The 26,071-nt window shown below is 56.7% G+C and overlaps 1 protein-coding gene and 1 non-coding gene across 3 annotated transcripts; one reads left to right on the top strand and one right to left on the bottom strand.

Annotated features, from left to right (window-relative positions):
* Positions 1–16: 16 nt before the first annotated feature.
* POLG (DNA polymerase gamma, catalytic subunit) lies at positions 17–17,200 on the bottom strand. 2 transcript variants are annotated; one of them, XM_059371597.1, is made up of 23 exons: positions 17,033–17,200; positions 15,483–16,262; positions 12,561–12,756; positions 11,569–11,733; positions 11,317–11,463; positions 11,090–11,169; positions 10,166–10,348; positions 9,983–10,083; positions 9,636–9,762; positions 8,481–8,717; positions 7,508–7,628; positions 7,272–7,370; positions 6,847–6,954; positions 5,164–5,324; positions 4,469–4,522; positions 4,250–4,367; positions 3,664–3,799; positions 3,321–3,567; positions 1,979–2,101; positions 1,686–1,854; positions 1,348–1,556; positions 549–709; positions 17–171 (listed from the first exon to the last, which is right to left on the bottom strand). In XM_059371597.1, exons 2-23 carry the CDS (start codon positions 16,100–16,102, stop codon positions 113–115), a joined length of 3,621 nt encoding a protein of 1,206 aa, XP_059227580.1. In that variant the 5' UTR covers positions 16,103–16,262; positions 17,033–17,200; the 3' UTR covers positions 17–112. The 2 variants fall into 2 exon arrangements, with proteins under 2 accessions (XP_059227580.1, XP_059227579.1); XM_059371596.1 differs by having other exon boundaries at positions 9,929–10,083; positions 17,033–17,199.
* A 231-nt stretch (positions 17,201–17,431) lies between these two features.
* TRNAR-UCG (transfer RNA arginine (anticodon UCG)) lies at positions 17,432–17,504 on the top strand. The gene has a single exon. It is a non-coding gene; the product is annotated as a tRNA-Arg (tRNA).
* Positions 17,505–26,071: the final 8,567 nt, after the last annotated feature.

Here is a 26,071-nt window from a genome sequence, read left to right as displayed (position 1 = left end):
GCGGCTCCTGCTGGCCTCCCGCGAGCCTGAGTGTGGGAGCCTGCGCCACCCCGACGGAACTCCACGGGAGCAAATTCGGGGCCTGCAGGCAGAGCTGCGGTCCAGGCCGGCTTCACGGTTCCAAGGAGCCTTTGGTGAGTTCAATTATCTGGTAAATATCCAGCGCTTCACCTGAAAGACAGTGCCTGTGGTTGGCGGTGCCCAGGAGCCAGCAAGGAGGGAAGAGCAAGGCAGAGCAACCGCCGGGGACAGAAGGTGCCGCTGGGGAGTGCCCGTTTTCTTTCTGTATAAAATAAGCTTATTTTCTTTTTAAATGTATCTTTCTGCTTGTTTGGTATTCAAAGCACATTTTTCACCTAAAAATGCACTTTGACCTTATACAAGGTGGCATCTAAAATATATTTCTCTGTGGTTAAAGAGGAAATATTTTGAGTTCTGGTTTCTTCCTTCATGTGCCGTGAACATCATGGTCCCTGGAGGTCCTGGGCACGCCCTCCCCGGACCCGCCCGCACTCTGCACTTGCCGACCGGAGCGGGGTGCAGCTCACCCTGGGGAATCCCGTATCTCCTTTCCATCCCGGTTGGATTGGAAGGGGTTTTACAATCCATGGTCACTTCCTTCCTGAGGCACCGGTCAATATCGACTGTGCTGAAAAAGGCGACGGACTGAGGCAGGTCACTGAGACCCAGCTTGTAGGCAAACATACACCTGCAAGAGACCAGTCCCCTCTCAGACCCGGCCCTCCCCCAGACCGCTGCACAGTGAGGGGTTTAGAACATGTCTTTCCCCCTGAAGTTCACTGTCAGCTGTCAGGCACAACCGCCCCAGGGGCAGATGGAGAGGGCCATGGAGTGTTAAGTACCGTCTCCATGATCCACCCATTAGGAGATCTGCTTCCCAAACTAGTTCTGAATGGTAGACCATTACGGAACTGTGATTACTGGAGTCAACCAGGTAAACTAGGAATCTTACTACTACAAGGGAATACAGCCCCATATAGAAAATGTTTTTTAAGCCACATCGGAGTTTCAGACTACCACCAGAAAACACTGTGAACGAGGAATCATAAACTTCTGGCACTTAAGGAAACCTGGATAAAAGAAAAACCTCTCAATTTTGCATGAACTGAGAAAAGGTTTCATTTGATTTTTAAAACAAAAGTCTGTGGCTAGAGGAGACCACGATGGCAGCTACTCATGGAACACCTCCCTGACCTCCTCACTACTTCCGTCATCTAGGCTGGATTTATGGTCTTTTCAAATCCAAGAAATCCGACTTACAGCTGAGGCTGGTCTTTTTAGGACCTTCATTCCTAGGGAGATGTGAGCAGCCCCTGCCCCGCGTACCTGGTCAGGAGGTTGGTGATCTGCAGGGCCAAGGCCGCGCGGTAGCGGTCCTCCTCTCGCACCAGGTAGCGGACCTCATCGTGGATGCTGATGCAGAAGCGCCCGTCGATGGCAAACTCCTCAAACAGCCACCTCATGGCCACGAGCATGAGGTGTAGATAGTCCACGGCAGAGCTCTGCACCACCCAGTTCACGCGGCTGGTCATAAACTGTGGGGGGAGGGGGCACAGGTCAGAGGGGTTCAGCCACACACCGGCTCGCTGTGGGGAGGTGGTGGTACCGGAGCCCTGCCCCTCCCTGTGACCCCCTCTCCCCAGGCTCCGAGGACCGCGCACTACCTCCCCCTGGACAGCCGAGGGCTCCAGGGCCCGGCTGATGCGGCAGCCCAGCACTGGGGTACACGGGGTGTCAGACATGGCAATGCTCTCCAGCTTATTGAACATTTCGGACTCCGTGCCCCCCGTCCACGCTCGTTCGGCAACCACCTCCCACTTCTTCCAGCGTGACCTGGGGACACACACACAAAAGCCAGGCTTTGCCTTTCAGCATCTCTGAGCTAAAACTAAGTATCCCAGCTCCCCCAGGCGAACCCGGACCTGCCCTCCCTCCTTAGGACACAGAAGGTTCTTACTTCCTCGAAGCTTCTCTCTGGATCTTGCGCAGATCCTGCAGGGAAACCCAGCCGTCTTCAGTCCTGTCCACAGGGAGGTCCAACTCCCTCACGAGCCACTCGCCCTCGTCCGACAGCCGGTACCTGGGGGCAACGTCCCCACATCATTCCCGTGGGAGTGCCTCCTGGGTGCCTGGCCCCAGGCTGCAGTACTCACAGACACCCAGGCCCATGCCTGTGGCCCTGGGCTCGACATCAGAGGGGGGAACAGGCTGAGAGGGGGTAAGTAACTTGCCAAGAGGTGAAGCCCAGACGGGAACCCAGGCCTCCGCGGGCTACTCCATGGAAGCCCAGCAAAGGACAGATGCCAGCCTGGGAGCCAGCACGGTTACCACTGTCCTCGTGCTGCAAACGCAGGACCGCCCAGCGGCCACTGAGCGTCATGCTTTAGTGCAGGAGACACAAGGGCTGTGACCTCAGAAGGGAGGGATGGTAGGGAATGGGATACTCCTTGAAGGGAGAAGGACATGTAGAGAAGACCGCGCTGAGCCAAGTCAGACCGAACCCCTCAGTTTCCACTGCCCCAGACTCCCAGCTCCAGTGCGGCCTCAGACCTCACCAGGCCTGACCCTGACGGCTCCCCATGCCCGTCACTCATCTCCACACTGCACTGGGCCTTCCCCACCACCCACGTCCTCGGGCCAGACTCCCCCGTGTCCCCTTCAAAGGTCTCCACGACTAAGGCCCGACCTCATCCGTCCTCATCACACAGTCCCCACAGTGCGAGCTGTACCCCTCCCCGGTGTTCGCGCGCTCCCCCTACACCCTCACTTCACTTGCTCGCCCTGCAGCCTCCCAGGAGGAGACCTGCTCGTTAACTGTGGCCCCTGGACATGGTACCTGTGGAAGGCAGACCCGTCCCTCTCCTCCCGGTCTTTAAGGCCCTCCTGGGACCCAGTAAGGCCCTGAGCACACGAGGCAGCACGGCCAGAGGGAACAAACCGCAGCCTCCTGGAGCAAAGCCCATCCGAGGTCTCCAGGGCTCCAGCACTGCCCCTACCAACGCCCACCGCCCCGCCCCGCCCTCACTCGCTCCCCGGACCCCACACCGCCACCGTGCCGCCGCTTCGTGGCAACACAGAAGTCCAGCCTAACTCTGATGAAAACTGCTTCAAGTTATTCAATAAGCAAATGGCACAACCCCCGGGGCCAACCATCCTGGAGCCAGGTCAGAGGGCTGGAGGGAGAGGAGCCAAGAGAGGGCTCAGGCCAGGGGGAAAGCGAGATGTGACGAGGGCGGTTAAAGGGAGCAGAGGAGGCCTAAGGCTCTGGGGGAGACGCGGATGGGGGAGGGGCCCCTCACCTGCGAAGGCCCTTGGTGACAGCGTACATCTGCTGGGCCTTCTCGGCTGCCTCCTGCCGGGTGAGCCGGTGGTTGAACTGCATCAGCAGGCGCTCAGCGAAGGGCTGCCCCGCCCCGTAGATGCGGCCGTAGTTGAAGATCTTGGCGTGCTCCCGGCTGATGCCCACGGTCGCCGCGGTCTTACTGTGCAGGTCAGTGCCCCTGCTCTTCCTGCCCTGCAGCGTCATCCAGCCGAAGGCCGTGCAGCCTGGGGAGGGGGGCGGGGAGCCAGGCGTGAGAAAGGCGGCCTGGAGGCGTTCTGCCAGCCCCACGGCTGCCTCGGCTCCGGCCCGGCCCCTCTCACCGTGCATGCCCGCAAAGTGGGCATCTCCGAGCACAGCGGCGATCCACAGCTCCTGCGAGTCCACGTCGGCGCCCACGAGCACATAGCCGGGCGGGGCCTGCACCATGGCCTTCAACTCACTGCCTACTCGGTCAGGCTGCGGAAGAGGGAGGTCAGGCCCTCCCCAGACACCCCAGTGAGACTCCTCCCCCTGCCCCATTCCTGGAGTCGGGCTCCACTGAGTGCTGGGCCTTTCCTGACCGGGCGCTTTCGGTAATGCCAAGCACGGCCCCACACTCCACCCCCAGGGGCTCCCAGGACAGCCGCCGAGCAGCAGCGTGAGGGGACAGTAGACATCCGGCCCCGCCTCCACCCCACCGCAGCTGTGCGCATCACGCATCACGCCTCGTCCGTGTCTGACTACGAGGAGGGGCTCAGGTCAAGTTTGCTGAAGGAACCACAGAGCGGCAGAGCTAGATTTGAACTGGGGTCCTGACTGCCCCAGAACTTAGGTTCCTTTTCGTGCTCCTCCCGAAAACCCTCTGTACCCAGTTTCTAAGGAACCCAGGAGAGGCAGCAGAGAGACGCGAGGGCAGCACACACATACCCGGGCGTTGCTGGCAGTAAGCCACGTGGGCTCCACGGCCCGGCGTGTGATGGTGCCAGCGGTCACCACCTGAGGCAAGATGGCCCCGTAGCGACCTTCCTCATCGTAGTCGGGATGCCTGGTAGGGTAGGGGAGAACATGAGTCTTGGCAGCTTGCTGTAGTCCTAGGTCCTCCCCTACTCAGTTCTCCCGTCCCCTCAACCACTTGGCAGGCCATACCTGGTCACAGCACGGGGCAGAGCCGACCTGGGCAGCCACACCACCATCTGGGAACTGCGGGGACAGGACTGAGGCTCAGGAAAGCCAAGAGGAACAGAATCCAGCTCTGGGGGCCACCGCGTCCCCTCCTGGCCAGGCCTCACCCTCTCCCCACCGACTTCATTCAGGGCGGCCGAGGCACAACCAAGGCCTGGGGCCCTAAGATCCCTCATCCAGGAGTATATGCCATCTGAGAACCAGGCAGGCCTCCCAGATGGCTTCTGCCCTGCCCCAGAGTGTCTGTGAGGAGTCTGACCTCGGCCCTGCCATGAGCACCTTGGCCACACTCGGGGCAGACCTCAGCAGCCACGGCAGCAGCCTTCTGGCAGCCAGCCCTGCGGCAGAGGCCAGCTGCCCTCCATGCCCCTCAGCCACATCCAGGGCTCCAGCAGCTCCACCATCCAGGCCCAACCACACCACTTTCTACATAAACACAGAGGCTGAGGCTAGGAAGGAAAGGGGCCTGCCCGCAGTCACACGGCACCCAAACCACAAGAAGCCAAGCCTCAAGACTGTTGCTGGGCTGTCCCTCCGGTGCGACACAGGGGGGTGGGCGGGGGGAACCTGGGTGGGAGGTGGGAGAAGGGGATCCCAGGGCTGCTGTAACCTGGCCAGGGGCACAGATGACAGGTTTCCACCCTCCCACGGCAGCCCACCTGATTCGTTTATGGGCATTCCTCCAGAAAGAAATCATTTTGTTGATTTCCAAGGCACGGGGCCCGCTGGCACCTCCTGGGCCGGCCTGCAGGGTGCCATCCTCCATTTTGGGCAAGAAGTCCTTGGCAAAGGGGCTGCCCACGTTGCAGCTGCTACCATCCTGAAAAGGGCAAAGGAAGCAGGGGCTCTTGGAAGCTGGTGGCAGATCCCTAAGGAACCCCCTGTGCACCTCAGCTCTGACCACCAAGCCCAGAACCTCAAGCAAACCAGTCTAGGGAAATCCCCAAATGCAACACAGGTGCATGTGCATGCACGCACATGGACAAGCAACTGAGACACAAACGCCATCTCCCTCCACCAGGCAGCTGCCCCCTTGTCTGGGGTGGGGGAGGGTACATAGGATCCGAGGTCCCTAGCAGATGTCCCACACTGCAGAGCGTGGACCCATATGAGCTTTCATCCTACATGTGTGTATTTATGATAAAACTATGAAAAGGATGCCTGGGTGGCTCAGCCGTTAAGTGCCTGCGTTTGGCTCAGGTCATGATCACCAGGGTCCTGGGACTGAGCCCCTCCTCAGGCTCCCTGCCCAGCAGAGAGCCTGCTCTGCTCTCCCTTTGCTGCTCCCCCGGCTTGTGTGAGTGCGTACACGCACACTCTGTCAAATAAATAAGATCTTAAAAATATATATATATATATATGATAAACAGCACATGGTGAAACTGTCATAGAAATATCTAATAAAACAGAAGTGTAACAATAAGGCGCCTGGGTGGCTCAGTAAGTTGAACCTCTGCCTTCGGCTCAGGTCAGATCTCAGGGTCCTGGGATCGAGCCCCAAGTCGGGCTCTCTGCTCAGCGGGGAGCCTGCTTCCTCCTCTCTCTCCCTACCTGCCTCTCTGCCTATGATCCATCAAATAAAATCTTCAAAATAAAAATTTTAAAAATCATTAAAAAAAAAAGTGTAACAATGAACTGTAATAAAAGTTATACGTATCTGTATTCCCTCAAAATATCTCACGTACTGGATCCACACTTCGTGCACTGACGTGAGGGATAAAATGCCTCCTGTCATCGTGAGATGAAGTAAGGTGAGAGACACAGGCACAGGCCGAAGCCTCGGTCTCCTTGTGGCCTCCTGAGGCTGCCTCAGCAGGAAAATCCTCAGTGGACACAGGGCAGCTCAGTCAGTTGAGCATCTGTCTTTGGCTCTGGTCATGATCCCAGGGTCCCAGGACTGAACCCCGCATCGGGCTCCCCATCCTCTGCAGGGAGCCTACTTCCCCCTCTCCCTCTCCCACTGTCTGCCACTCCTCATGCTTGTGCTATCTATGTCAAATAAATAAAAGCTTTAAAAAAAAAAAAAAAAAGGGCAGATCACCTGCTTCAGGATCGAGGCTGACCCAGGGAACTACCCACCGTGGGACACTAGCACCCATCATGTGACCCACATGCCCGACACCTGATAGCCACCGTCATTTAATCATACCACCATGCCCCTCGCCACCCAACTTTCAGGAGGCAGAGACTCCAAGAGATGGGGAACTGTCTGGGACCATGCCCTGTCCCACCACGTGTGTTGCTCCTGTGCTAGGGCGCTTCTGGGTTGAGTCACTCCAGGGACATGGGTGCCCAAGGCACGGTGAGGGCAGCACGGAACAGGCGTCTATCAGGACACACACCTTGTGAGGCAGCTTGAAGAACCAGCAGCCGGGGACGTCCACATCGTTGTAAGGTCCGTTGCCATGGTGATAGGCTGGCTGGCTGCCTTTGGGGCCACCAGCGGCAGTCTGTGGGGGCCACACACCTAGATGAGGCCCTGCTCAGCACCTGCATTCGGTGAGGGCCAGGGCATGGGAAAAGGGCCTGAGGCAGCCAACGGTGTGCTGAGAAGTGGCAGGATGACCACGAACCTCAGGCTCCCTCCTCAGCCTCCAAGAAACACGGGGCCACCCACGGGCAAGGCAGTGTGTCCCCACCCCCACCCCCGGGACCTTGGGAATGCTCTGGCAACGGGGAGAGCTACATAGGGCACAAGAGCAAGGCCCCGCCACCCAGAGCCTGCCGAGCGCCTGCCCAGACAACCCCAGCCCAGAAGCCCGCTCACCAGAGCCGGGGGCTGACTGGGGACAGCCGCTCCGCAGCGCTCTGACCTGGCCTCCACCTCCGCTTCTGCCTCTGCTTCCAGGCAGCCCAGTTCTTCCACCTGGATGGGCCCAGGTAGCAAGGAAGTGAAGCAGGGGGCTGGCCTAGGGCCAGCACCCCAGGGCCCCCAGGGCGCCGCCCCCACCCAGAAGGCCGCCTGTCCCCAGGAGGGAGCAGAGACTTCAGAGCTGCCCTCACCGTCTGCCACATGGCGCTGCCGTCGGCGAGCAGGAACTCCTCCGCCAGGCCTGCCTGCTGGGGCTCCGGCTGCTGCTTCCCCTGTTCAAGACAGTGCTTCCTGTACAGGGACTCGATGGCTCTGTGCAGAGAAGAGCAGTGGCCTCTGATTACGGGGGGGGCCCGGGCCGGGCGGCTCGCTAGGGCCTTCCCCAACTCCCTTTGCTCAGGCCTCAGAACCAGCTCTGAGGCAAAGCGGGACAGCGCTCTCCCTGGTTTTCAGACAGGGAGTGACAAATCCAAGTAAAACACAACACGCCGGTGGCAGGCGAGGGTGCGAGCCCTGGTCTGACCCCAATCTGAGCTCCCAGCTCGCAGCAGCCGCCTCCCCTGGGAAAGCTCTGGGAGCTGAGCAGCCTTGCCCACAGGACCCCGGGCCCCTTTTGTCCCCAGGGCTCTGCAGGTAACTCGGGCTGTCCTGCAGAACCGGGCCTCCCAACTTGAGCCATGTGGAGTGCCACGGCTTGTCCCCAACACCTGCCTGTCCAAAGCTCAGGACTCGGGATCTCAGACAAGTCCAGAGACTTCCCTAGACCTCTGTTCTGCCAACTCTACCGTGTGGCTAACCACTCAATCTCACGTGGCTGCCTGCGAACCAACGAGGGGCACCACGAAAGCTTTATGATCAGAGTGGAACTCGTGCTTGATAAACTCTACACAGAAAAGAAAAACAGCCCACCTCCGCTGCTGCTCCCGACAGCCCCCCGCAGCTCGCTCCTGGGAAGGCAGCTGTGCCACTGGACCCGAGGGCAGGGCCTCAGGCCTCCACGCCCCTGTGGGGCTCCGACCGCACAAGGAAAGGGCAGCCACGGAAACGAGGACTCACACCCAGACCCTCGCACCCCAGCTCTTCCCGCTGGCCTGGGCCAGGCTTGGGTCCTCCAGCAAAGGGAAGGGGTCCCCAGACTCTACCTTTTCCTTTCCTGAGCCTCACCTGTAGGGGCAGGCCACCCCAGCTGAGGCCGGGGCGGTTTCCACGGGCGCCTGGGCCAGGTTGTCCCGCCGCCCGGGCACCAGATACCCCCAGCCATGCCGCTCCGAGCAGTGCAGAGGGAAGCCATCCCAGGTCATTGCCATGAGTTTTGGAGTGACCCGCATCTGCAGGCTGAGGAGGCTGGGGCCCGGGGTCCACGCGGGGTCATCCAGCCGGGGACAAAGCTTCCGGTACCACCTGTGCCCCACCCGAGGAGAGCAGTGTCACTGCGGTGAGGGGAGGACAGCACAGAACCACAAGCCAGGCTCCCTCTCCCATGACCACGCCCACCCTTCAAAGCCCCGAGGCTTTCTGGTGACCTCAGCCTAGAGTCCCAGTGCCCTCCCTCTGCGGGTACACCCATGACCCCCAGGAAGTCCCCTAGAATAATTCACGCATCTGAAAAGGAAGATCCTAGGTCAGGCCTACCAGACTAGTCAGAAACCAAGGCCTGTAAGTGTGGGCCAGCACTGGGCTCCTTCCCAACCTCCATTCCATATAGAGCAACTGGCCCGAGAAGACAGCAGATCTGCCCCACTGCTGCTCCAGGGTCACACAGGGCTTTCAGAGCCCCATCTATCACACACTGTTCACCACGGCCAACCCAAAGGATGTACACAACTTAGACCTCCCTTAAGTTGTGAAGAGATCCTGCTATTCACCCTGGTTGCCCCTATTTTCTCATCTCTGCCTGTCTATGAGGCTCATAAAAATCCCCTCCTCAAGGAAGCCTTCCCTGATTTCTCCAGGCAGAGTTAGGTGCTGCCTCAACACTGCTCACTCTTCCTTCTCATCAGGAATATAAAGACTAGCTGCCCGGGTTGGTTTTCGTGCCTAGCTCCTCCTAGGGAGAAGCAGCTCCTAGAAAGGAACCGTTCCTATCTGTACCCCAGGTGGCTGCAGTGGGCCCAGCATTCATCAGGGGCTCAGTGCACTTGCACTGAATGAGACCAGCGAGCCGGGGGTCAGAATGAGCAAGTGACTGGAAGACAGAAGGAATGGCAGCAGGTCCCCAAGGGCTCCCCACAAACACCACCCTGGTGCTGGGGCCCAGGTAAAGGGAGTCTCATGGGAGGAGAAGTGCGGACTCTGGACACATGAGGGGCTGAGGCTCACCCAGGGTGTCCAGGAAGGTGCTGGGGCCGCTTGGGCAAGACCTCTGTAGTCCCCTTCAAGCGCTCCAAGCAGGCACGAGCCATGCCATCTCGCTGAACCTCCTCCTCCTCACTGGGGGGGCCGGGGTCTGCAGAGGGTGGGCAGGACCATCAGGACCCGCGGAAGGGTCTCTCCGGAAGACCTGCCCAGCCACTTATCTCTGGAAGGCCGGAGGACCCCTTTCAGTGGTCCCAGTGGGTCCCAGGACCTTCCCAGGGACCATCCCTGCCCCACCTCCCGCCCATGCTCCCCACCTTCCTGATCCTTGGGCTCCCCAGGGGCCCCAGCCCCCTCGATGGGCAACTTGCTGGCTGTAGTTGGCTCCTTCCTCTTCACCTTCTTTGCCTTCTTCTGCTTAAACTCTTGCAGGTCCCACTCCAGGTCCCAGAGCCAGGGGTCTTCCTTGTACCTGCAGAGCGAGTACACCAGGGTGGCATAAGGCCCAGCCCACCCGTACTCACCTAGATCCTGCCCTCCCAAGGCCTGCTTACCTCTGTCCTGAGAGCAGCTGGCAGGCGTCGTTGGCCAGGTCCATCAGTGACTTCTTCATCTCCCGCTGGAGCTCCTCGTACGTGCTCTGCGCCTCTGCCAGGTACCGCTCCCAGTTGTGGTTCACGGGCAGGTAGGAGACCCCCATCTCCAGCATGCCAGCCAGGGTCACTGGGTGGGGGCACCTGGGGGTGGGGGGAAACACCACGGCGGTCAAAAATGGCCCCAGAAAGCAAGGCGTGGGCCCAGTCCCTGAGCCAGTCTGGCGAGCCTCAACCTGACCACCCAGGCAGTGTAGCGCTGATGCCAGACCAGGTCTCAAGCCCAGCTGGAAGACTCTGGAACCCTGAGATGCTAGGTAAGTCGCTTCCCCTGACATAGACAGTTCCTCTATCAAGTGGATACAGTATCATCCCGTATCATCCCGTCCTCAAGGGATAATCCTTGTTACAGTTACAGGCAAAAGTGGAAACAGGTGCCTTCTCCTATGTCAAGCCTCAGCAAGCACCCCGCACTGCGCTAGATCACAGACAAGCCTCCCAATGGGACTGGGCGTTATTTGTGTGTGCTTTACAGACACACACAGACACTGAAAAACCAAGTGACCTGCCCAAGGGCAAATGAATGAGGCAGGCCAGTCGATTCAAATGAAGTCTAGGGGACACTTGTGACTGGCCACACTGTATGAGTGACTCACTACCAAACATGACCAAGACAGATGTGAAGCCCTGGGCTCAGGGTCTGGGCACGGACAGGGTGCTCAATCAGCCAGGACCACACACAGGAAGCACTGCCACAGCCCTCAGCTCACCCCTCCAGGCCCTGAAAAGGCTAAAGTCCACAGGCTGAGGGAGACCTTTTGACCAAGGACCTAGGTACCAGCACTCTACTGACCCCCAGGGGTTCCCACCGGGGCCCCCCCTCACCTCTCCAAGAAGAGCGGTAGCTGCTGCTGGAAAACCTCATAGGTGGCCCACACGTCCTGGGCACAGTACTGCATCAGGTCCTGGCACAGGCGACAGGAAGGCGCTGGGTGGGCAGCCATCCCACTGCCATGGCCAGGTCTCAGGGTCAGGTTGGGCAGCCACACTCCCTGGGGTCAGCTAGGGGCTGCCACGGCCCAGCCCCCCAGAGCCCTTCACCAGCACCGTACCTGGAAGTTCTCACGGATGTCCTTCATGCTACCCTTGACAAACAGCTCTCGAGGCTCCTTCTCTAAGGGGGGCCCCCCAACATAGAGGCCATGCACGTCTGCCAGATTATTGACACTGCTGATGTCCAGCCAGTCCCAGGACGAGATCTGGGGGGCCAGAGCGAGGGATACAGTTCAGCCTCGGGACAGACAGGCAGGCTGGTGAGACAGTCCCAAGCGGCCCAGTCCGGCCTCCCGCAGTTGAGCGCTCACCGCTGGGCCACCGGCTTTGCGGGGGGCCTTCTGGCCTCGCTGCGTGGGGTGTTGGGCCTTGCGCTTGCCCTGCTTGGCTGCCATCCACAGACTGCGCTGGAAACCGCTGAGCCCCGAGATGGCCATGTGCATGCTCATGGTGTCCAGGAAGCGCATGCGGGAGCCCTGTGGGGGGCAGGGGGGCTGGAGCTGAGGCCACTTGGCACTGCTTCAGGGGTGTCACCCCACCAGCCCCACCCCAGCCTCCTATCACACGACCTTCCAAAACTTAAGACTCTCCTCGTGCTTGCGCACACTTAGCCCTCTGGCGGGGACAGGCTCGCCCTCCCACATCCCGCCCTCCAGGGGGCAGGCCTGGCTCAACCACAACACACGGGTCCCTCCCAGCGGGTCCAGCCACAGCTCTGAGGGCTGCCTTGGGAACAGAGGGGCCAGATCGAGGCCTTCTGAGCTCCCAGCCTCGGCCCCCCACCCCAGCCCTGCTGCTCGCAAGCTCTGTACCCTTGTTCAGGTCAACAAGGCTACCCTCAGGAGGCCCACCTTTCTGCTGGGCTGGCTGTAAGGAGGCATCGTTCAACCCCCACCCCCACCCCCACCCCAACCCTGCCACGTAGCTTCTGCCTGCCCCCCCTTTTCACAAGTAAGGAAACGGAGGCTCAGGGACGGTAAGGCGCTCAGGCTGCTTGCCCCTGTTGGGGGCAGGTGTGAGCCCAGGCTGTGTGGCCCAGAGCCTCCAAAGACCCACGCTATGCTCTAAACCACCACGCCGAGAGAAGGGATAGCAGTACTCCCTGACAACGCCTGCGCCGTACCAGGCCAGTCCTGGGGAATGAACAGCAGGGACCAGGGGCTGCGCTAGTCAACTGGCAGGCTCCATAGCTGCTACCAAGATAGAGACGCTGACGAGGAAAAGCAATGCCTTCCCTAACCCCCAGGGTCAGAGCTCTCAGGACACCCCCTGCCAGAAGCTACCCTGGCCCCAGGAACCTTACCTGGATCAGGTACTGCTCCCTGATATGGGCTCGATCAAAGCACACGTTGTGCCCCACCACTAACTGCTCCTGCCAGCCGCGCCGGGTGGGGCCGCCAGCACTGGCAGGGACCTCCAGAGGAATGAGGTCAGCCGGCGACAGCTGGTTGGTCCAAGAGTAACGCTCTTCCACCAGCCGCCGGCTGCACCAAGAATACCTAAGGGAGGTGAGAGGCAGACAGGCTGGGCACAGGCGCGGCCGACTTCCACTCCGCGACACCCACCGCACACCTACCGCCGCGAGCCGGCTCCCGGGCTAGCAGCTGAGACGCGAGCGAGCCCAGGGAGTGCTCCCCACCCTCACGGAGCCGGAGAGCGGGTGGGGGCATGTGGGAGGGAGGTCATAAAAGCTCCTTGACTTCGCCCTTCCACAGATAAAACAGAGCTAAATGCTGCATGCTGGGGGTCCCACACGGGCACCCAACCTGAACCCTGGGGTCCAGGGTTCACAAAATCTGTGTTTATGAGCACTGTCTACCCCTCGGGTCTGGAAGCACCCAACAGCAGGTGTTCAAAACGTTAGTAAGGGAGACAGACAATTCCAACAGAATCCAAAGTGGGAATTTTTTTTTTTGGTTGAAAGTAGCAAAAAAAGAAAAAAAAAAAAAAAGACAAATGCTGCACATGTACAGGATGAACCATCTAAATAACGGCTGGAAAGACTCTGAAGGACCAAGAGCAAATCACGCACCTTGGAGCAGGTGCGGGCCTCTCCGAGCCACCCGAGGGGAGCCGAGGGCAAGTGTGGGCCTGGAGGGGCCGGGCCACCCGGGCAGAGAAGAGCACCATCTGCGGGCGCCTGACCCCGACTCAGGGCAAGGCTGGAGGGTGCCCAAGATCCACGAGGCCAGGCATGGCAAGGCCACTGAGGAAAAGCCCACTGTGAACCACAGAGGACGCCAGAGAGTCAAAGCCACTCAGCACCAAAGGGAGGGACGAGGCCTCCTGTGACCTCTACAGCCACCCAGCCCCCCTCCGCCCCGGAGCAGCTGGGGCCATGCGCCCCCGCCGCAGCTTCAACAAACACAACAGCACCTTCCACAGGGGAGGGGGAAACCGGCAGAAAGCGGCTCCTCGTTTTAAACCTGCTAAAGTCTAACTCACAACCAAATGTGGCCATACGCTCAGGGACGCAGGCCGCGACCGCCTCCCCCTTCAGAGCCCTGGCTGGAAGAGGAGGCTGGAAAGTGTCACATGTCTGAGGCTATGGTGACGGCAGGAACTCCAGGCACAACAAAAAGGCCAGACTGGTGTCAAGATCCAGGGCTGCAGCTGCGCACAGAGCCGTCTTACTACACGTCTGTGACAAAAAAGCAGCCAACATGCAAACACGTGTGGCACATTCAAGAGGTTTCGAATCAATGCCGTTAACTTAACTCTCTACACTTGTCCTGTGAACCGCAGATCAATGTTGGCACCTGTGTGATGACCCCCTAGTGCGACGACCATAGTCCTCAGCCACAGCCTTTGGGAAGCTGCTCTGCGGAATGGCTAAGCTGCCCTCCCCCGGGCCCCCAAAACCACCCCAAAATCTCAGGCTGAGCTGGAACTTGCGGTTACACAGCCACACGGGAGGGACATGCCCAAGTTCACAGCAGACTGCTCGGAGGGGCCCCATCTGGCACTCCCCGCCCCTCCAGTCAGGCTCCCAGGAGGAAGGCCCCCACGGGAGCCCAGGCCTCGGCAGGGACTCCTGCCACCCCGCAAACCGAGCAGTGCCCCCAGGACCACTGGCAAGAATGGACTGAGGCTGAGAGGGTGGGGAGGGCGGGGAGAGGGAGGAGGAGGGAGAGAAAAGGGGGCTTGAGGTAAAATGGCCAAAAATGACCGAGAGATCAAAAACCAAGTCTTTCTTGTCACTGGTTTCCTAATTTGCCTTCAGCCACCACAGCCTGCTTTACCTTCTCAAACAGTGGGTGGTACTCCCTCTACATGGACCGTCAAGTCACACAGGAAGCACTGAGATTCTCGTCTCAACTGGGACTAAATCAATGCGGAACCTGGTTTTGCTCTTTTCAGCCATTAATGCCTACCTTATCTATTTAGCCATGTTTTCACCATTTTCAACTGCATATTTAACATTTCGCAGCTTTCTGTACAAAGATGTAGCTTCCAATAGGGATAAAGAAACTGCTAACTTTTGTGCTGGCCATGCCTGAAAGCATTGGGGCTGTAAAGAGTATTTTAATCCTGGAATGAAGAATAAAAAAGGGGAGAAACAGGACTGCCATCATTGTTTGAAAAAGAAACGTGGGTAGCACTTAGAAAGTTATTTAAAAAGAAGAGAGAGAAATTTGGATATACCTTCCGGGGACCAAAATGCCTGTTTGGGAGGCTGGGGACAATGAGGAGGGGTTGCGGGGGGTGGGGGTGGGGGGTGCTACGTCTGGGTGGGAGTGTGTTTGGCGACATTGTAGGGATAGCTGGTCTGGCATTTAAGGGAGCAGCTGGCGACGCTAAATGCTCTGTACTGTCTGGGACAGCCCATGATAACCACCAGCATCCCCAAACAGAAACACTGTTCAAAGGTCTTGGACTAACTTCTCAGGAAGCAATTAGGGGAGGGGGAAAAGCACCCAATCCAGGTGGCCTCTAATGGTCTCCCCTAGGATCCCAAGCACAAGCTACTGTCCTTCTCCACATAGCCCCTATCACCACTTGCTGTTTGCTTGGGTGTTTGTTAACTGCCTGTGTCTTCCCACCAGAATATAAGCTCTGTGAAAGCTGGGGTCAAGCCTACTTTAGTTCACCACGAATCCGCAGTCCCTACAAGAGCACCCTGGTGGCACACAGTGGGACCTCCGGAAACGTTCACTGAGACGAACCATTCAGCTGGGCCCCCCCACACCTGTGCTAAAGTCCCCGGAGCCCAGCCCCTACTTACCAGGCCGAGGGGGATATGGCCACCGCCAACGTGGGGCAAGTTCCCTCTGCCAAGCAGACCTCCACGTCGAACACCAGGGCCCGCTCCTCGGGGATGGCCACGGGTACGGCCTCCCCCGCGGGGCCGTACCGGGTCCAGCCCTCCGCCCAGGCCCAGCTCGGGGGCTGGGGGGGCAGCTGGGCCTGCAATAACGAGTTGGCCGCCTCCAGGTAGGGCAGGCTCTGCTTCTGGGCCAGGAGCCGGAAGTGCTGGTCCAGGCTGCCCCCGTAGAGGGGCGGCAGGCGCAGCTCCACGTCCGGCAAGGGCGTGGCCGGCTGCCCCCAGAGCCCGTGCTGCTGCAGGTGCTCGACGCTGCGGCGCACCGCGGCCTCGCCAGGCGTCTCCCCGCCGCGCCCGAAGATTTGCTCGTGAAGCCCTCTCGAGAGCATCTGGATGTGCAATGGGTTGTGCCGCAGCTGCCCGCCCTCCGAGGATGGCACTTGCTGCGGCGGCGACGGCGGCTGCCCGTCGCTGGGGACGGGGGCGGGGCCGGAGCTGGAGACCCAGCGCCCCGGAGCTGGAACTGGCCCTGGCCCGACGGTGGTGGCGCCGGCCACCCTCTTCCAGAGCAGGCGGCTCATGGTTGGTGCAGGGAGCCCCCCGCTGGGAGTCAGGACACCTGGCTTTGGGCTCCAGCTTGGCTGCTTTTACTGGCCGAAAGACGTGGAGGGAGACACGTCCTGTCTCTGTTTTCCAGTCAGTGAAATGGGTCTGACCATGCCTGCCTTCCACCCACAAATCCTGAAGGAGACAGACGATACCAGGTGTTATTTCTCACATGTGCGGTACGTGGTCCGTGACGAGCCGTCACTCCTCGAGCACTCACTGCGTCCCAGGCAGCGTGCCAGGAGCTTTTAGGGACATTTTCTCAGTGAAGCCCCCAACAGCCACGAGAATCACCAACACCCCTCCTGAGGACACTGAGGTTCCAGCAGGTGCATCAGTGAACTTGGGGGAGGAGGACACAGTGGTTACGAGCGACGGTCCCGGAGGAGGACGCGGCGGGTTTGAATCCCGGCGCTGGCTGTCAGGAGATGCGTGACCTTGGGCGAGCTCCCTAAGGCCCCAAGCTCCTGCTCCGTAAAATGGGATTACGGATTCTATCGGTCACGCGGAACCGCCGTGCGGGTGACTCAGGGCGAACAAGTCGCGAGACCCGACCCTCGGCAAACGCTTGCCAAAGGGTGGCCGCCAGCTCCGCGACCCGCGCGGCCCCAGGGCCTAGCGCCGCCAGGTGCCAGCCCCCGGATTCGAACCCGCAGGGCGGGCCGCCGGTCCCCGGGGCTCCCACCCGTGCCCGGGCCGTGGCCCCGCCGGCCCAGGGCGCCCTGCAGGAGGCCGCGGCCCCCGGGCGCCCGCCCGTGCCCGTGCCCGGCGGCGCGCGGTGCGCCCTGGGACGAGCCTCCGCCCAGCTCCGGGCCTCGCTCCCCGACTGGAGAGGGAGGGGCCGCACCGCCGCTCGGCGACCCGGCCTCCCCCGCTCCCCGCCCCGGGCCGAACCCGCCGGAAACCTCGGTCCGTCCGGTGCTTCCCGGGCTGCGGCTCCCGACCCCAGGCCCACGGAGCGGCGTCTCCCGCCGCACGGCCTACGCAAGCCTCGGGGTGGCGTGTGGCCTCCACCCGACCAGTCCGCCTCGCTGGCAGCCGCAACTTCCCGTCTGCTCCCCGTTCCGTCCCGCGGCTACCCGAGAGGCAGGCGGGAGACTCCCGGCGCGACCAATAAGAGCGCCGCAAGTGGACCGGTCCGCCCGCAGGGGGGAGAGGGAGACTTCCGGGTGGGCTCTCCCGGCAGTACCCTGGTAGCCAAAGTCCAACCTCCCCTGCCCAAGGAACAAATGGATTGGTCCCAGGCAAGCCGGTGGGCGGTAAAGCTACTTTTCAGATTGTCCAAAGAGAGCTAGGCGTCGAGCGGCCGCGTGGCCTAATGGATAAGGCGTCTGACTTCGGATCAGAAGATTGCAGGTTCGAGTCCTGCCGCGGTCGCAGAGGATCCGCTCACAATTTTTGGCCTGTTCCGCCTTCAGAAGGCAGCGTCGCGACCCGCATTTCACCCCACATCGAGATCTGGGAACGCCGGGATTCTCAGAAGTAACGGTTCCTCCCTCCGATCACGTCCCTATGAAGTGGCTCACCTACGTGTCCCGGACTCCGGGGCACGTTTCTAAATTGCACCACCAGCCGCGCGTACCCGCAACGCAGGTGGAGGAGGATGGAGAGCGAGGGGCATCGTTTAGGGAAATCCTAATTCGCACTCGATTGGTTTGTGGGAATGACAAGGGTTCGCAGCTGGAAGGGAGACGCGTCCTCCCCCAGCCCCCTGCTCCAAACATACTGCCTTTTGGGGAACCCGAGTCTGCGGTCCAGTCGCCAGCCCCCCGCCCGAGCGCCTGGGGAGCCTTCCAGCCTTTTCGGTCTCCCGCCTCCTCATCCACCTCCTCTTGCTCCAGGGGCCGCAGCCGCTCTGCTGTCGGTGCCCGTTGGTCCCTGGTCCATAGACTGTAAAGTACCTGGAGGAATGAGGCCCTCGTGAATAACTAGAGCCTGAGGCTTGGAGCTCGGAGAGCAGCTGCGCCGATTTAAGGTCACGGGAGATTTGGGGTCGACCCGAGCTCACAGAGCTGATTAAGGACCACATTCTGGCCTCGCTGGAAGTCAGTCCCCACCTTCCAGCCTGTGCATGTGTGGGGACACCCTGAACGTATTTGACAAACTGACCGTATTTTCCGAGGGTAGCGTGGGCAGATAGCCAGGCCGCTTTCTCTGCCTCCTCCTGTTGCCCCCAGAGAGGCAGCGAGAAGCCCCAGACCAAGGCTTGGGAAGGCAGCACTGAGCCTTGATTTTTCCATACATTTTCCCCTTTATTTTTAAGTATGAGATATTTTTCATATGCTATTCTAGGTATGTTTAATAGACACACAAATATTTGATTTATTTTGTTTTTCTTTTGGCCAAAAAAAATCCAGTCAACTGAAAATCCACTGTATCATAATCTGTTTGTTGTTGGGTTTGTTTGGTGGTTGTTAGTTTTCACTTAATCTTATAACTGTTCACATTTTTGCAAAATGCCGAGAGGGGATCTCAGCTTAAATCAGGGAGTCCCTGAGTGGGGAAAATGCTTGTCTTATTACTCCTAATCTCCTAGTGCAATCAAGCTTCTCCTTCAATTGTGACATTAGGTGACCAAGCACAATCCTAGAAGCAGCACCTGAGACTTTTTTCCCAATAACAATCACAGATCTTTTCATAACGCGTTCCAATTGCTGTAGATTTTTCCAAATATTGCTTACACTCAACTGCCCTTCAAATTAACAGTGTCACTGGGTCACTGCCGGACCTTGTCGTTTAATGAGTTAATTAAAAAGTACATGGGGCACCTGGGTGGCTCAGTGGGTTAAGCCTTTGCCTTCGGCTCAGGTCATGATCCCAGGGTCCTGGGACCAAGCCCCGCATCGGGCTCTCTGCTCAGTGGGGAGCCTGCTTCCCCCTCTCTCTCTGCCTGCCTCTCTGCCTACTTGAGATCTCTGTCTGTCAAATAAATAAAATCTTTTAAAAAATTAAATTAAAAAAAATAAAAAACACACATTACCTATTCTTTCTACTATTTCATTATCTTTGGTTTCTTTTGTAATCCTATGTGTTTTGTGCATTTAAAAACATTATTCTGGGACGCTTGGGTGGCTCAGTTGGTTAAGCAGCTCCCTTCGGCTCAGGTCATGATCCCAGCGTCCTGGGATCGAGTCCCACATCGGGCTCCTTGCTCCGCAGGGAGCCTGCTTCTCCCTCTGACTCTGCCTGCCATTCTGTCTGCCTGTGTTCCCTCTCGCTCGCTCTCTCTCTGACAAATTAATAAAAAAAAAAAAATTAAAAAAAAAATAAAAACATTATTCTAAGAAGGCATCTATGGCACACACACACACAAAGCTAAGAACGGACCCCTGGCCCAACCAAATGTCATTTCCAGGGGATACTGTTTGTTGGGTCTGCTTGGTCTCTACTGGGAGAAAAACCCTCCCCTTAGGTTCAATGGCAGGAAATAACCATGAAGATGCCTGCCCCTCTCACAAGGCTAATTCAGGCCAGTCTGGTGCCCTCACCCTGGAATTAAAATCTTTAGCAAGGACAGAAATGGTCTTCACAGATTCCTATGAGGGAGGGGACCCAGAGGCATGAGCCCTTCCTGCCAAGCTGCCCTGTTTCCAGGACCCAGTTCCCCCACCTTCCTTCTCTCCCTTGCTGGGAACTCTCTCACATCCTTCTAGAACAGTCTGTCCTGCTGGTAGTATCTGAGAAACCAAAAACATTTTCCCACAATTTCCTGGACTTCTCTTCCCACACAGCAAAAGACAAAGTTCATCAGAAGCCCCTTCCTAAAGGAAAACACTGTGTACTTTCTTGCAAAGCATGTACCTCAGTTGTAACAAATGCTGAATTTTGAAAACTCTACCCTTCCATGACTGCTGTAAATTTCCAATTGCCATTGGTCTCAACCTGGTGTCTCATTGTATGTCCTGTTCCAGGGCCAGGCTGGGGCTTAGTAATAACCAGCACTTACTAGATGCCACGTCCTGTTCTAAAGGCTGACACAGTCAACTAAATTAATCCTCACACTGACCCTAGGGTCGAGGTACCGTTATCATGCCCTTTTACCGGTGGGGAAACTGAGGCACAGAGAGGTGAAGTAGTGTGCCTAAAACCCTTCGGCTGAGATTTGAACCCAGGGAGACCTGCTTTATCGCAAGGAACTTGATAACTGCATAATTCAGTGAATACCCACTGACCTTGAAAGCTGGCGACCCCTACTCCAAGGTTGGTACCCGGCACCGGGCTGGGGCCAGGGATGCCGGTTGGTGTGGACTTTACATCACTACTGCTAACAGAGGGATTCCCTCTGAGTGAGGGACTCCTCCAGGTTACTCTAGTGAGCTTACTTTCTGGTGACCCTTTTCTGTCCTGTTTGCTAAGCCCAGCTTTGGCAGGTTCCATCTCCGAGGGGGGGAAAAAAAAAAATCTCTCTCCTCTTCCTTTTTCTGAAGAGCAGAATCACTTCGAAACGAGCCAGGCTAAACACCTAGGGTACCATTTCGTTTAATTCTTCTGATCACCTTCCTGGTACTATCGGTAAATTGGTAATATCGTTATGCCGTTATACAGAGAAGAGGAAGGCTCTGTTAACAAGTGTGAAATTGACTCCCTCACCCAAAAATCACACAGTGAGGAGGGGGCCTGGATCAGAACCCAAGCACCCAGGGCACCTGGGTGGCTCAGTTAAGCGTCTGCTTTTGGCCTAGGTCGTGATCTCAGGATCCTGGGATCGAGCCCCACCCTGGGCTCCCCCCTCAATGGGAAGTCTGCTTCTCCCTCTCCAACTGCCCCTGCTTCTATTCCTTCTCTTGCAGTGTCTCTCTCTGTCAAAAAATAAATAAATTCTTAAAAAGGAAAAAGAGGGGTGCTTGGGTATCTCAGTGGATTAAGCCTCTGCCTTTGGCTCAGGTCATGATCTCAGGGTCCTGGGATCGAGTCCCACATGGGGCTCTATCCTGAGCCGGTAGCCTGCTTCCCCCTCTCTTTCTGCCTGCTGTTCTGCCTACTTGTGATCTCTCTCTCCTCTCTCTGTCAAATAAATGAATAAAATCTTAAAAACAACAACACAAGCACTCTATGATTCCAAAGCCACCGGGCACTTCGGCAAGCCCACTAAACACCCATAGTCAAGAAAGTAAATTTGGGGAAACAGAAAGCCAACCCTGATCATTGGTTTGCCGCCCCACACCAGAGTGATTGGGGTAAGACCTCAGGCCCCTCGGATATTAAGAGTTCTATATGGAAGGGATTGAGATCAATGCCTGGCCCACAGGAATTGCTCACAAACCAAGGTATGATTATCTTGTGTCAGCGCCTTCATAAAAGTTGTGCCAGGACTGAGCACCCTGGGGCACTTGTCCCTGAAATAACCAGACCTGTCCAACCAGGCTTCAGAAGGCAGAAGGCACCAATCCCTTTGGAGCTGTTTCTAGCAGAAACATTCAGGAGAGGGAGGGCTTCTTTGGGGTCCACTCATGCCCTGCTGGGTCTCCATCTTCTACCCGTGGGATCAAACTGGCATGTCTATGAAATTCGGAATGAAAATTAATAGGGCTCTTTTCACAATTCGCTTCCTTTTTTTTTAAAGATTTTATTTATCTTAGACAGACAGAGATCACAAGTAGGCAGAGAGGCAGGCAGAGAGAGGAGGAAGCAGGCTCCCTGCTGAGCAGAGAGCCTGATGTGGGACTCCATCCCAGCCAGGACCCTGAGATCATGACCTGAGCTGAAGGCAGAGGCTTAACCCACTGAGCCATCCAGGTGCCCCCACAATACACTTCTTAGTTCAGGGGGATACTGGTTCCGTCAGACCTGGGTAGTTTAGGGCCGGAAAAAAGGAAATGGCTGGAAACGTAAACCATTGTTTCTGTGGATGAGAAGCTCCCTTACAGGAAGGGACTGTGTCCCCTACCTTTTTGCATCCCTAGCATGGACCGGTCACAGAGAGGCAGATGCTTGTTGTCCCTACCACCAATGTCCCTCCCTGGCTCCTGGCCAAGGGCTGAGGAGCTCTTGGTCCCTGTAGCCAGAGAGGGGGCTTACTAACCAAGCAGAGCCAATCAGGCATTCCACCCCAAAATGAACAGTATTTCCTTCCTATCATCAAATAGCTGTGAATGTTGAAATTTCCAATGGCTGGCGCCTCTTCTTGCTTTAGCTAGTTTGGGTTGGATTTTCTGTAACTTATCATGGAAAGAGCTCTCACTGATTAAGGGCTCCTTAAATATTTGAGCTTTTGTCGCCCCCATGTCTTTAGCTACATTTCGCTGAAGTAAATTTCCCTGAGAGGAGACTAGGCTACATAGAAGATTCTTTCTTTTTAATTAGATGGGCTGAATTCTTTTTTTTTTAAGATTTTATTTACTTATTTGACAGACAGAGATCACAAGTAGGCAGAGAGGCAAGCAGAGAGAGAGGAGGAAGCAGGCTCCCTGGAGCAGAGAGCCTGATACAGGGCTTGATCCCAGGACTCTGGGATCATGACCTGAGCCAAAGGCAGAGGCTTTAACCACTGAGCCACACAGGTGCCCCTTGCAAATGTTTGTGATTCAGCCTTAACTCCACCACTATTTATGATACCAGAGGTGTCTCTGACATAGGTAAGTATTTTTTAAAGAAAGTTTGAGGGGTACCTGGGTGGCTCAGTCAGTTAAGCGTCTGCCTTTGGCTCAAGTTATGATTCTGACGTCCTGGGGTTGAGCCCTGTGTTGGGTTCCCGGCTCAGAGGGCTATCTGCTTCTCCCTCTTCCTCTGCCTCTCCCTGCCCACCCCCACCCCTGTTGTGCTCTCTGCTTCTCTCTCAAATAAATAAATAAAATCTTTAAAAAGAAAGAAAAAAAGAAAAAACAACTTGATGTATTTCTATGATACCTTGAAAACTATCACATCATACATATAATTTTAACATACACTTACATATGACTATATCATACATAATTGACATATCAAATACACATTGAATACATCACACGTTTTAACTTCACATATAAAATTTCAAAATCACAAATACCAGTAAGAGATTCAACCAGTTTATAAAAATCCATGCCTGAAAATAAGTTCCTCCATCAGAAGAATGAAACTAAACAGAATAGGACACAGAATGGAGATACTCAGTTAATGAGTTAGTTTCAGAGTAAGTTCTGGGTCGATAAGATAATTTCATTTTTAGGGGCGCCTGGGTGGCTCAGTTGTTAAGCGTCTGCCTTTGGCTCAGTTCATGATCCCAGGGTGCTGGGACTGATCCCCGCATTAGGCTCTCTGCTCGGCGGGCAGCCTACTTCTCCCTCTCTCTCTGCCTGCCTCTCAGCCTACTGGTAATCTCTGTCTGTCAAATAAATAAAATCTTTTTTAAAAAAATTAAATAAATAAAAGTTTGAAATTAATCAGCCTTGAGAATCTCAATCCACCTGTGTATGTCACCAGACAGGCAAAAGATACTGACCTGCCTTCTCTAACCCACCTTTGCATGTTTGCACATATGTCACGTACTCAGCAAGTGTGAATTTCAGAAATGAAAATGTCTAAGAACTACTGAAAACAAAGTCCCCCATAAGGGTGGATCTGTGCCCACGAAGACCCACCCTGGGGACCATGTTATCAGTGCAGGCTGTCCTTCCAGACAGAAAGGCAGAACCCTTAGTTCTTGAGGGATGAGACATCCATGGGCTCCAAGCCCTGGCTGGGGCTGCGTGGCCTGTTTTCTAGCTGCAAAATTTCAAATGCCGTGTCCTTACCTATTAGATCCCAGCCAGGCCTGACAAACGATGCCTTCCATGGGATGAGCAAGCGGGGGTCCACTGGAGACAGAAAATAGGTTTCTTCCTTTATTCTTTTTTTCTTTTTTTTTTCAGTAAAGAGGTTCATTGCAAATTGTTTGTCCCAAAAGATTTTAAGCTCGAAATGTAGGCTGTAGGATGAAAAGCAATGGCTATCTCCCAAGAACTTTGTAGAAATAGTCTTGCTCTCCTGTTAAAAGGGGACAGACCACACCCCACCCCAGGAACAAGAAAGGATTAAGTCTTTCATTCACCTGGGGGAAAATTAACAGCAGGTCTCTGACAATAGGTGTTTCCAGGTAGGGAGGGGAACATCCCCAGCATTCTGTATCTGGGAGAAAGGAGCTGCCTTATTTTGGCCTTTAATTGTCAGTGTTGTAAGAGAAGATTCTGTCTTTTACCCTCAGGGAAAATGACGAGCAGGTTTGGTAATTGGAAAGTACCATTCAGTTTGGATTAGTCTGGTTATTAATTTATTCCCTGCTTTGTTCCAGAAAAACTTTGAGCTGGTGGAGGTTAGTGGTGATCACATAACCATTATTTTCTGAGCATAAAGCAAGGCAGCAGCACGGGTTGGCATCTGGTGGGGTCAGCAGCCATGGGGTCCTGCCCAGAGGCTCACCAGGGCCCGTCAAACTGTGCTCCCCCAGGAACCTGGCTGTGCCCCCCTAGCCTCAACTGTCTGGACCTGGGGGAAGTACCTGAGCCAAGGTACCCATAGCATTCTGACTGCGTCCTCTTTCAAGAAGCGTTGAGAAGGGACCGTGGCCGTTCTTGTCTGTGAAGACAAGATGCCTGGGGCCACCAGAGCCACAACTGCGTCCACGCCAGGTCTCCCCCATCACTCAAAACACCAAGTCTGCAGTTCCGGGCATGGTCGTGACCATGGTGGGGTGGTCACTTTGCTAGAGGGCCAGTTCTGGAGGCCCAGCGAGAGAGAGCCCACCCTCCAGCCCTTCCAAAGATTTTTAGGTACCTCATTTCCCATTTCAAGTCTCCTTCACATTACAATATCCGGAAAGATCTCTTTTCTGAAACCAAACATTGCTTGATGCCAGGACCCTCCCCTGGGCTCTGTCGCCTTGTGGTATAGATTCCACGTCTCCTCCTCGCCCGCCGTGAGCTCCCTGCGGGCAGGTGCCAGACGCAGCTAGTGTCTCTTACACCCCAGCACCTAGCCCAGTGCCCGCACAGAGGAAGTGCCCTGTCCACAGGTACTGCGTGAGCCAATGACTCTGCCCAGGGGCAATACAGTTTTCCCTCCACATCCATCATGTCCTTCAGATTTCAAAGCAGGAACGAGGAAACAGTCTGGTTATTTCAAAAAAGCAAAAAGAGATGCGATACAGGGCTTTACCCACATGGGCGAGGATGACTGGGGGTGCTGAGGGGTGGCCGCCAGAGGTGACTTGCTTCAAGGTCACCCCCCCACCACAGCTGTGATCTGGAGCCAGATTCTAGAGGAAAGGAGGCCGCCGTTGCCACGGCTACCGCTGTGGCTGCCACCACAATGAAAGCCAGTGACTGGAGGGTGACACACCGAGTTGGGCTGTGACAACAGTCTTGTCAGCCAGAGCTTGCTAGTCTGGGCCAAGGCCACAGAAAGATGGTGCCTCCCTCTCTTTGGCCTCTCAGATCTCTCCTATGTATCTCACGGACCCAATATCAATCCCAACCAGAACCCTAGCTGCAAGGGCATCTGGGAAATGTAGTTCTTAGCCTCCTACCCCCTGTCATCCTTAGGGGAACAGAGAAGAGGATGGGAACGGAAGCCAGGTTCTGGCAGACAAGATCTAGCAGACACACCTGGCCCGTTGTATTTGCACCTCTACTATGACATGTGTCATCTTCTGCCTGGCCCAGGACCTGGGAGCAGGCACATGGCTCATGGCCTTGAGGGAAGGGGGTCTTCTTCACCTTGGACCTCCTGGGCCAGGCACAGCATCTGAGAACGAGCGCTCCATCGATGTTTCGGGCCAAGCTCTCCACCCATTCCTGTGGGTTCCCAGGGATTAGGATCGGGGAGAGGGGCTGCCTCGCTCCCCTTAGAAACTGCCAGCAAGTGGCCACCACCCCCTTACCCCTACTCCCAGGAATAAAGAGGCCAAGGGGGGGGCACTGCTGAGCACCAGGGCCTGGGACGGGAAGCCCCTCAGCTCAGGGGCCAGCAGCACCTTGGAAAGCAGTGAGCAC

This window comes from Mustela nigripes, chromosome 13 (assembly GCF_022355385.1).
Source record: "Mustela nigripes isolate SB6536 chromosome 13, MUSNIG.SB6536, whole genome shotgun sequence".
Lineage (NCBI taxonomy): Eukaryota > Metazoa > Chordata > Mammalia > Carnivora > Mustelidae > Mustela > Mustela nigripes.
Note: the sequence above shows the minus strand (reverse complement) of the source record. Positions and strands in the feature narration are given on the sequence as shown.